The sequence below is a fragment of the Terrapene carolina genome, unplaced genomic scaffold, assembly GCF_002925995.2.
Source record: "Terrapene carolina triunguis isolate 2854851 unplaced genomic scaffold, T_m_triunguis-2.0 Scaffold90, whole genome shotgun sequence".
In the NCBI taxonomy this organism is placed as follows: Eukaryota; Metazoa; Chordata; order Testudines; family Emydidae; genus Terrapene; species Terrapene triunguis.
The window spans coordinates 2,195,790-2,207,012 of NW_020664441.1; the positions used below are offsets into that span (position 1 = coordinate 2,195,790).

General features: G+C 59.9%; 1 protein-coding gene across 1 annotated transcript in view; it reads right to left on the reverse strand.

The window, feature by feature from the left end:
- CD6 (CD6 molecule) overlaps positions 1–10,819 on the reverse strand; it is an 11,437-nt gene extending 618 nt beyond the window's left edge. Inside the window, exons 1-11 of the mRNA XM_026650517.1 lie at positions 10,747–10,819; positions 9,337–9,414; positions 8,103–8,459; positions 7,170–7,478; positions 6,320–6,619; positions 5,807–5,872; positions 5,004–5,144; positions 4,302–4,421; positions 2,550–2,654; positions 1,850–1,975; positions 1,295–1,456 (exon numbers count right to left, since the gene is read on the reverse strand). Coding sequence (XP_026506302.1) covers positions 1,295–1,456; positions 1,850–1,975; positions 2,550–2,654; positions 4,302–4,421; positions 5,004–5,144; positions 5,807–5,872; positions 6,320–6,619; positions 7,170–7,478; positions 8,103–8,459; positions 9,337–9,414; positions 10,747–10,819 — 1,837 coding nt within the window. The remainder of the gene's footprint in view (positions 1–1,294; positions 1,457–1,849; positions 1,976–2,549; positions 2,655–4,301; positions 4,422–5,003; positions 5,145–5,806; positions 5,873–6,319; positions 6,620–7,169; positions 7,479–8,102; positions 8,460–9,336; positions 9,415–10,746) is intronic.
- Between the last annotated feature and the right edge of the window lie 404 nt (positions 10,820–11,223).

Sequence of the window (11,223 nt, forward strand, 5' to 3'; positions counted from 1 at the left end):
CCATTCCCACAGCCATCTCTCAACCCTTCCTCCCTCCCTCCACACCCACAGCCACCTCTCATCCCTCCCTCCCTCCATCCCTACAGCCACCTCTCATCCCTGCCTCCCTCCTCCCCACAGCCACCTCTCATCCCTCCCTTCCTCCACCCCCACAGCCACCCCTCAACCCTCCCTCCCTCCCCACAGCCACCTCTCATCCCTGCCTCCCTCCTCCCCACAGCCACCTCTTATCCCTCCCTCCCTCCACCCCCACAGCCACCTCTCATCCCTCCCTCCATCCCCACAGCCACCTCTCATTCCTCCCTCTCTCCCTCCCTCCCCACAGTCACCTGTCAACCCTCCCTCCATCCCCACAGTCATCTGTCTGTCCCTCCCTCAGTTACTCACTCTCTCTCTTTCTCCATCCCCCTGTTGATCTCTATCCATTCCCTTTCCTATTCCCCTTTTGCATTCTCTTTCTCTGTCTTTCTGAGTGGACTGTAACCTGATCTGAATCTGGTTATCTCACATGAGCCCCCATAATTAGGCTCGGCGCTGTTGGGAACACAGGGCCACTGCCTGCTCCCCAAGCAGTAGGTATGCAGCTCCCTTCCCAGGCTCCCTCCATCCTCTCCTCACCCGGCATGTTTCCCGGCTGGTCTCCCTGGTGCGCTGTGCTGTGGAAGTTTTCATACCATTCTCCGGATGAGGTGCTGGAGCTGTCTGCTCCATCGGGCCCTGCTGGAGACAACCCCGGACACGCTCACCCTTCTGGTGCAGAGGGTGAGGAGCATTTCCAGGCTTCTGGTAGGGGAATTGGAGTGACTATCCATACTGGGAATCCAGCAGGAAGGGGACAGAGGTTATCTCCCATCAGCTGTCTCAGTCCAGACCAGGTCATCAGCCCTGATGTCCCCAGAGAAGAGGTTCCCTGCCCCGCAGGTCAGGGCGTTGTCAGAGACTTAATGGCCCATGGGTGACCTTTTCCTGTCCCACCGATGCACAGAGAAGGGTCTGGAGGGTCCGTGGAGGCCTTTCTTCATGGAGATTGTGAGGGATGGCTAGGGCCCAGCGCACATGGAAGCCCTGCTGAGCAGGTTGGGGCGGAATCATTGCTCCTGGGATGATTTTCCCTTCCACAAACACAAGGGGTTTGATTTTCCAGCCTTGGATCTTGGGCCCAGCCCAGACTTCCCTCCCCTTCCCTCTTCTGGGGCAGGAGAGGACGTGCTGGGACGTTGCTCCTCAAGGGCCAATGCTCAGAGATGGTCCCACTGGCCATAAGAGCCAGCGGGCGCTGGCCCATCTTGCTAACCTTGGAAGGAGAGCTGGGAGCCACCATTGCCCTGGGCAGGAGGCGCTGGCATTAAGAGGCTGCTGGTGGGAGGAGTGGCCAGGTTGCCCCACTGTTGCTGCCTGGTGGTGCCGCTGTTGTAGTAGTTGTCCTCTGAGGATGAGCTGGACTCAGCGGGGGGCTCTGCAAGAGAAGCAGCCTCTCCATTAACGCAGCCTTCCACCGACCAACGCTGGCAGTGCCCGAGCCTGCCCCATCCAGGGAGGCTACAAATCTACAGAGAGCCCCTTGGAGCTAGATGGAGAGTTTGCAGCACTGCCCTGTCCACCTAGCCCCAGTGCCCGGGATGTGGGGAGAGCTGGAAAATGGCCCACCCCTGACCCTTGCTCTGCCCCAGCGAGGGCCCATCAGCACAAACTCCGCTCCACCCCATGCACTGGAATAGACAGACGGATGGGGACTGAGGACAGGCAGACGGAGAGGCGAACACCAGGGGAGCTGGGGCTTTGGGGCCCCTTTCCTGGTACTGTGCTTCCCATCTCTATCACTCGCCCAGTCAGCAGCACCAGCTCTCACCCTCGCGGGGCCTTTGCTCTGGCTGGCCCCAGGGCTCCGGGCCCTCATTCAGCACCTCCTGGCCAGGTGCCGGGGGGAAGCCGCTCGCAGGGAGAGTCTCGTCCGCTGCTCGGTGCCGAAGTGAATCTGCAACCAGAGGCAAAGGGTTCCAGCAAACCTCGCCTGGCCCAGCATCACAGCAGGGTGAGCTGGCAGATCACCACTAACAGTACTCCCTGACCCCGCCCAGTTCCCCTTGACCCCAGCCAACCCCATACCCCCTGATCCCTGGATCCCCTCTGAGCCCAATCAACCCCTGTACCCATTGACCCCGCGATCCTCCTGACTCCAACCAACCCCTGTGACCCCTACCCACCCATCCCGGATCCTTCTGACCCCACCCCCATACATCCCTGTCCCCAATCCCTGTTGGTCAGGATGGAGGGGCACTGGCAGAGCTGTGGGATGGGGAGCCCAGGGCTGGGATAGCAGGGGCTGCAGGTCAGGATGGGGAAGCATTGGCAGAGCTGGGGGGGTGGGGAGCCCAAGGCTGGAGCAGCGGTGGCTGCGGGTTGGGATGGGGGGGCATTGGCAGAGCTGTGTGTGCAGGGCCAGCCCAGTCTGGCACAGAGCAGTGTGAGGGAAGGCAGGGCCCTGTGGGGAGGCAGAAGCCCCAGGCTGCGAAGAGCCCGCATGGTGCAGGTGTGGGGGGGTCGCTCACTGTAGAAGGTGGAGAGCGCGACGGGCGGCTTGCTGCTGAAATCATAATGTTCATAGTCGGAATCGGAGTCCTCGGAGCCAGGAGCGGGCACGGCCAGCGGCTCTGCTAGGGGGGCATGAAGGGAGCGGTTACTGGGGGACCTGTTTGGACTAGGGCTTGCCAAGTGTGGGGCAGTGCCTGCCGGCCCTCCCAGAACCCTATGGGGCCACACAGCCATGGCTCCCAGCCCAGGTCCCTCAGTGCCTTCGGGTGAAATGGAGCAACTAGGAACGGTGCTGGGGTGGGGCCGGTGCCATGTAAGCAGTCGGCTCTCCTAGCCCACCATCAAGCGCCCCATGGACCAAGAACCGGGAGCCTTTGGGCTGGATACTCAGCCAGGATGGGAGACGGTGGCCAGGAAGTAGGGTGACCCGATGTCTGGTTTTCAACCAGGTGACCTTGGTGGCTCTGGTCAGCACTGCCAACTGGGCTGTTAAAAGCCCGGTTGGCGGTGCTAATACAGGCTACTCCCTACCTGTCCTGGGGCACTGCGCTGCGCCCCGGAAGCAGCCAGCAGGTCCGGCTCCTAAGCGGGGGGACTACAGGGCTCCACGCACTGCCCGAGCACCGGCTCCGCACTCCCATTGGCTGGGAACCGGCCAATGGGAGCTGGAGGGGCGGTGCCTGCGGGTGAGAGCAGCGCGACTGCGGAGCCTCCTGTCCCGCCCACCTAGGACCCGGATCTGCTGGTCGCTTCCGGGGCACAACGTAGTGCCCCAAGACAGGTAGGGACTAGCCTGCCTTAGCCCCGCTGTGCCGCTGACCAGGAGCCGCCCGAGGTAAGCCCGTGCCCCAATCCTGAGCCCCTCCCAAACCCGGAGCCCCCTCCTGCACCCCAGAGCCCACACCCCAGCCCAGAGCCCTCACCCCCCCTGCACCCCAACCCTCTGCCCCAGCCCACAGCCCCCTCCCACACCCTGAACCCCTCATCCCTGGCCCCACCACATAGCCCTCACCCCCTCCTGCACCCAAACCCCTGCTTCAACCTGCAGCCCCCTCCCACACTCCAAATCCCTCGGCCCCACCCCCCAGCCTGGAGCCCCCTCCTGCAACCAAACCCCACATCCCCTGCCCCACCCCAGAGCCAGCACCCCCATTTAGAGCCCTCACCCCCCTCCCGCACCCCAACCCCCTACCCCAGCCCTGTGAAAGTGAGTGAGGGTGGGGGAGACCGAGCCACCGAGGGAGGGGGAAATGTAGTGAGCGGGGGCGGGGCCTCGGGGAAGGGGCAGGGCTAGGGTGTTCAGTTTTGTGCGATAAGAAAGTTGACAACCCTACCAGGAAGGGCTGAGAGGCAGGGAGCAGAGAGAGGTGTGGTGTAGGGGAGGGGCAGAGACAGGTTGAAAGGCAGGTTGTGGGGGAGAGTCAGGATGTAGGGCAGGCAGGGAGGGGTGTTGGGGGGAGGAGCAGGGAATGTGGGAGGGGAAGGGGAGGCAGGCGGAGAAGCGGAGGGGGAGGAGCAGAGAGTATGGAAGGGGCTGCGAGGAGAGGGGAAGGTGGGGTGGGGGCAGAGAGGTAGGGTATGGGGGAGGTGGGGGCAAAGAGGTTGGGTGTGAGGAGGCAGAGTGTGGGAGGCTATGGGGGAGGAGCAGGTTGGTTGTTCAGAGAGGTGGGGTGGGAGGGAGGGGCAGTGGGCGGAGGGGAAGGTGGGAGGGAGCGAAGAGATAGGGTGTGGGGGAGGGTCAGTGGGGGCAACCAAGCAACAGCTGATACCTTCTGCTTTGCGGGGGGCTTTCCTGTAGTCATTGGCATCCCCTGCGGGCGTCTCCGGGCCCTGCGCACTATGATTCACCAGGACCGGGGTGGCTAATGAGGAAGAGGACACGGCGTGGGCTGCAGACAGAGTGGGAGAGAAAGGAGACAGGTTGCTCCATGAGGCCGTACAGGGCCTGGCACAGCCAGGCCAGGGCCCACCCCAGGCTGTGAGGGGGTCCACACTAGTCCTGCATGCCCCGCGGGTCCCGTCTAGTCCTATGCTCTGGTGCTGGGCTCGCTCCCCCTTTCATGCTCCCGGCTGCCATTGCTCTGGGGAACTGTTCAGCAGAGCATGAGCGACACCCGGCGCACTGCCTGGGCGTTCGGGGACAGGACAGCAGCCACGGCGAAGCAATCCTGAGCCCCTGAGCGGGTAACCAGGGCCAGATCCTGGTGTAGATCAGAACAGCTCCACTGATTCCAATGGAGCTACGGCCAATTGACACCAGTGGGGGATCGGGCCCCGTTTCATGTCACCCCATGGCTGGGTGCTGCCAATGGCCCCACCCTGGACCAGTGCTTTGGCCCGCTGCAGCCCCCATGATGTCACTCCCCCATGCAGAAGGGCTTGTCTGACGGCTCTTCACGGCGGGCCATGGCTCTGCCTGGCCCCCCAAGTGCCCAATCTCACTCTGGCAAAGCCCCAAGCAGCAAAGCTACCGTGTTTCCTCCTCATCCTCAGAAGGGCGGCGGTGAAGGCCAGCACGGTGACCAAGAGGAGAAGGCCCAGGATGACACAGAGGAGGAGGAGAGTCCAGTTCGAGAGGGCCTTGGCTTCCCAGCACAGTGGCTCAGCTGTGCCTGGCAATGGGGCGGGGGGAGAAAGGGAGGGACAGACAGATGGACAGACAGACGGACGGCAAGTCAGAGAGGCTCACGACACAGGGGAACTGTCACTAGGGCCTGGCATAGGGCCCCATCCCTGCTGATGTCAGGGGTGTTCCCAGCACCGTGCAGGCCCCTAGCTCGGAAGCTCTCTGAGGCAGGCCATGGGCTGACCCATGAGCCCCTTCCTGGCCCCCCAAACTTGGCATGGGGGAGGTCACAGGAAGGTGGCAGGTCCAGCTCCCTGGAGCTCTCCCTGCAGCCCTGACCCTGCCGGCAGTGCCGTAGTGGGGGGAGGCCTGTGAGTGCACGCCGTGTAGGGCTCTGCCCGGGGTGGGGGCGCTGGGTGGGGCAGAACGCCTGGCGCGCTGACAGCAGGAACACAGGAGGAGCTCAAAGCCAAGTCCCCGGCTCTTGGGGGGAATCCTGCTGAGGGGAGGGGGGCCTCTTTGGCTGCCCCCTCTGGGGAATGGGTGCCGCCAGAGGAGAGCTGCCCACGGTGCAGTGATCCTGGAGAGGTTTGACCTACAGGCAGGGGTGGCAAACATCCCCTCCCGCTCCAGTGGGGGAGGGCTCGTCTCGGATCCGGAGAGAGGCACTGCAGGAAGGAGGGGAGGGTCTGCCCCCCAGACACTCACTTCTGGCGTCTGGAGTCGTCATCTCCGTGGAGGGCACAGCAGACGTGTTCAGCAAGCCCAGCGAGCCTGGGGGGTGCCACAGACAGAGGGAGAAGAACAGTCAGCGGGGCTGGAAGGACAGACTCATTCTGGGGTGGAGACCCTCCCCTCTCTCACCGCCCCACCCGTCCCCTGGATCGCCCCCCACGTCCGCCTCCTTCCCTCCCCTCTCCTGCCACCCTGCCCATGTCCCCTGGATCACCCCCTACATTTGCCTCTTTTGCCCCGTCCTACCGCCCCATCCATCCCTTCTATCGCCCCTCATGTCTGCCTTCTTCTCCCCCGCCACCGCTGAGCCGCTGGCATATGTATGGACATGTCTCCTTCTTGGTCTCAAAGGTTACAATGTGATGTTACTCCCTTCTCCCTAGCTCAAGCCTTAGTGGCATGTGTTTTTTCTCCTGAGAGTTGCAGGTTCGATCCCTGCTCGGGTCTGTCTGGGTGGGGGTTCAGTATGTGACGAGGCAGCGTTACCATTGCAGATCACGCCGGCAGCCTGGGACTGGTGGCACAGGTTAAAGTTGTTGTAGTGCCATTGGCACCAGGACAGTGAGGGCTCGGTCCCTGAGCACTGGTAGTTCATCCTGCCCTCCTGTGTGTGGTTGAAGCTCAGCTTCCGGCCAGAGGGGCTGCACCCCAGCCACTGGCACAGCACGCCCATCTCCTCCTTGTACCAGGCCCCGTCACACACCGTGTTCCACACGCCCCGGTAATAAGCTTCTACGCGGCCAGCGCAGGCGTCCTTGCCCCCCGACAGGCGCCACTTCTGGTGCTCTGTGCGGGAATGGGGAGCAGCAGGTCAGCAAAGAGGGAACAGCCTCGGGGTCCCCACTCTGATGCAACACAGACAATAAGAAGCTGCCCACAATGGAAGTTTAGATCCTGCTGCATCTGGAGCCTGCTGGAGGCAGGAGGGATTTATCCCTTCCCCAAGCTGCCAGAGTCTAATTTCACTGCCCATCCCAGACAGACAGAGACAGGAACAATCCACCAGACAGATGGACATACAGGAGTGCTCTAGTGGACAGACAGAGAGGAGCTCTCCACTGGATGGACAGACACACAGGAGTACTCTGACAGACGGACAGGAGCTCTCCAATGGACACACAGACAGACACACAGGAGCATTCTACCGTACAGGGAGACAGAGAAGAGCTCTCCAATGGATGGACAGACAGACAGGAGCACTCCTTCAGATGGACAAGTGGACAGACAGATGCTCTCCATCAGACAGACAGGAATCCTCCCCTGGACAGAGATGGACAGTAATGTTCCACCAGACAGACAGAAGGACAAGTGCACTCTTCTGGATAGAGGAACAGACCTGAGCACACCACACCGGCATCTTCCTTGTGGCCGCAATCATGGCTCCTCTCAGCTGGACAGTCCCACAGTTGGGATTCGTTCCCAGCACAGCTCACCTCATCCAGGTGGATGGGGCCCGTCCCTTTGTGGAAGGAGGAGGCCACTGGAGCCTGGATGGCCCAACCGCACTTCAGCTGCTGACATACCACCCCGGCGTCATCCAGGTCCCAGGCGTCATCGCACACTGTGCCCCAGACACCGTCCAGCTCGACCTCCACACGGCCCTCACAGCAACTGCCCCCGCCAACTAGGCGCACAGAATGGGAACCTGGCAGAGAGGGCAAAGGGGGAGTGAGCACAGCTCAGAGATGGGCTCTGGGAATGGCAGAGAGAGAGACAGGCACAGGGAGGGAGAAAGAGAAAGAGAAAGGATGAATGGATGGATGAAGAGGTGTGTATGGGGGGTGGATCTGCTCTCAATGGATGATAGGTTATGTATGGGGATGGATGGATGGAGCTGGTGTCGATGGATGGGTAGGTGGATGGATGGATCCATGGAGCTGGTTTCAGTGAATGGGTGGATAGATCTGGTCTCAGCTCCATCAGCCATTTAATTATTTATCAGGAATGTAGCATGCAGGGGCACTCACCTGGGATGCTGCGATGGAGCTCACAGGCGGAAGGACCTGCTGGCCCCCTCAATTTTCTAACCTGCAAGGTGTGGAGGGGCAAGACTCCCTCATGGGCCAGAAACAGGCAGCTGGGAGGGCTGGGGTTTGGCCAATGGGCAGGGGTAGAGCTGGACTGGCCTCACCATGGAGTACGGATGGCTGATGGGGATAGGGCAGCAGCAGCGAGAGGAGAGCAGCCAGCATGCATGGATGGTTTCCCATTAGAAGCTGCTGATGGCTAACCTGGGCTCTGCAAGACACGGGATGGATCTGTTTCTTACCTGTGCAGGTGACGCTGGCCGGCTTCCCATTACAGCACAGCTCTGACACATTGCACTGCTTCCATGTGCTCTCCAGACCCACACAGTGGATGTGCAGGGAAGGGCAGAGGTTCTGAGAGGACAGGGTGGCTTTCTTTGTGGGTGTTGACCTGGGCGGGCACACAGGGCTGGGGGTGGGTTCAGCTTCTGTCTCCTTTGCCTCCCCACAGTGCAGCTGTCTGCAGACCACGTGGGAGGCCTCCTTGTCCCACATTTCCTGGCAGACTGGCATCCACCGCCCATCATGATGGACCTCCACGGCACCACTGCAGCGGCTGCTGCCATTCACCAAACGGACAGATCCCTCTCCCAAGAGGCCTGCAGGGCAGCACACGTTATTTCAGAGATAATCCATGGGATGGGCAAGATGGGTCAGAGCCATAAGGGATCCTGCGTAGCGGGGTGGCTGCACCTAAGGGGTGGGGCAGAGGGCTGGCTGCCCATAAAGGCATGGATCAGCGCTCGGGGGGGCATAAAGGCTGGGTGTGTGGCAGAGCGGGGGCGGGGAGCCCATAAGGGTTGGGCGTGGGGCCCATAAGGGCCTGGTGTGGGGCAGAGCTGTGGAAGCTGGTGCAGAAATCCCCAGCTCCGGCAGAGGGCGTTGGCTGGGCTAAGCCATGTGACTAACCCCGCGCTCTTTGTGAGCGATGCTGAATTCTTTACAGGTGGGATAGGTGCACCACACGCTGCCGCCCACGCTGCTTCCTTCCTCTTCAACCCAAATGTCACAGACGAGCGCGTGAGCGCCCCACGGTGATCTCAAAAAAACAACTCTGAGCTACGGCTACAGGCCAGCTGGTCTCAGCAGTGAGGAGACCCACCGAGGCACAAGGAGTGCTGGGCGGCTGTCATGCATAACCTGAGCACCCCCACCTCCCCACTCTCCCTTAATATCAGGGGGTCACTGTGCTACTGCACGTCCTAACCTGGGCACCCCCATCTCCCAGTGCTGCTGGAGCCGCTCACCCATCACAGCTTTTGCTCCATCTCCTCGCTATGATGGAGTCAGCAATCCTGCCCTTGGCAGACCCAGACTGGGTGCTAGAGATCCAGGAGGCTACAGAGTCTTTGTGTCCATCACCTTGATTAAGGACCCACCCTTGGTGTCTTCTGCCCCAAGTCCTGTCCTTTCCATATGGAGAGGGACACACTGAGCACAAGGGGGCTTCCCCCAGCCTGCCCGCTGTGTCCTCACCTGGCTCTGCAGACGTGTTCCTGTGTCCACCATGTGTGATGTTCCAGGGGATGGCAGGAGACGTTGTATTTGCCTGGACTGGAACAAACATGGAAACTGTTAGAATGGGGTGAGATCTCTGTCACCGGGGTAACTACTGAGATCCAGAAGAGGAAACCACCCCAAGTAAATGTCTAGGCCTGGGCTGAATGGCTCCATTCTGGAGAAGCATCCACAGACTCTGGAAGCTGATCTTAAGCTGAGGCCAGTTCTCCAGGTTACTCAGCGAGGCTGGCGATCTCAGGAGACCAGGCAGTCTAGCTGAGAGCTTTCGGGGACCTCTGGCCAATGTAAGATTCCTAGCCATGAAAAGAGCTGAGGGATCTCTGGGCCATGAGCTATGCTAGAGAAATGAGTGAGGTATAAATGCCTGGATAGATGGCTGGACAGACAGAATCAAGTGCAATAGAGTAGATTGCTGCAAATGTGGAGCCAATCTGAGGGTATACACCACCATAGTGCTTTAGCGTAAACACTCACTATGCCAATGGGAGGGGTTCTCCCGTCGCTGTAGTTAATCCACCTACTGGAGAGGTGGTAGCTGGGTCGATGGAAGAATTCTTCCGTCGATCTAACGCTGTCTAGAGCTGTCTTAGCTATGTTGATATATGTTTTCAGAGGCTGGTCGTTTCTTTCTTGTTCGGTGGGAAGGTCCCACGCAACCAAACGCATCAAGATCCAATAATACTGTGGGGGAACCCATCAGTCTGATGAGTCCCAGTTAGCTGAAGGTCTTGGAGGACACCTGAAGCCATCAGATGATCATGGGGCTCAGATCACCTGAAGAGCTCCTAAACTCCATAGAACTATGGATAAGTTCCCAAGCTCACCAGAGCAGAGCTCTCTGAAGCTAATGAACCCAGCCCTGGGCTATCCTTGAGCTTGGTAACGGGAGTTTGCTTGGTTAGGGCTCACCTCTGTGCACGTGTTATAGGGAGCTCGTGAAAAAAACAACAAAGCCCAACTGGGGCTCTGAACTGCTGGGAAAGTCATGGCAGTCGAATGGCACAGGCTGTGGTACAGGGGAAGTGACATGGCAACCAGCTCCCGGAAAAGACTCAGCCACTAAATTTCTGTCGATGTGGCTTCCCTGAGAAATGCTACAGTGAGCCCTGTGCTGACACAGCCCGCACATCTACACCCCTGCCCTTGCGCTCCAACGGCACCACGCCGGTGTAAATCAACGTAGTGCCATTGACTTCACTAGAGCAATGATGATTCACACCAGGCGAGGACTTGGGCTGGCATCCCTTTCCCCCTGTAGCTCCCTCCAGCTGGGACAGCCTCCTCCTTTCCAATGCACCCAGCAGCCGGGCTCTCCTTCAAATCCCCCTTCCCAGTCCTCTCCCTTCGGCCCTGTCCCGCACTCACCATCCTCCTCACTCCTCTCATCACCCTTCGACTGAGCTCCGGGTGCGATCTCACCATAAACAAGCCTGTTCATGTGAATGGACAATGGGATTCCTCCCTATATCAGCTCTAGCAAACCTCCTGCCAACCCCCACCACTTGGACCAGACTGTGGTACCCTTTATTCCCACTGAGGCATACCTTGGATGGCCCACTGACAACGTGTAGTGACCCAGTGGGAGTAGGGGCATCAGGACCCAACCCTTTGCTTTGATATCCCATCCCTTCATTCCCCCATCCACTCCAACCATTTGAATTTTGTCCATTTCAGTTGTAAGCTTTCTGGAGCCGGGATCATGCCATGTCTGCAAAGGGCCTTGCACAGCAAGAGAACAATGTGAGGAATAAGAGCAACTGTCAATGTCTCATCATCATAACAGCCCACTTTACGACGACACAATGACAGACAACCTGGTAGAATCTTTCCTTTTCAGACTAA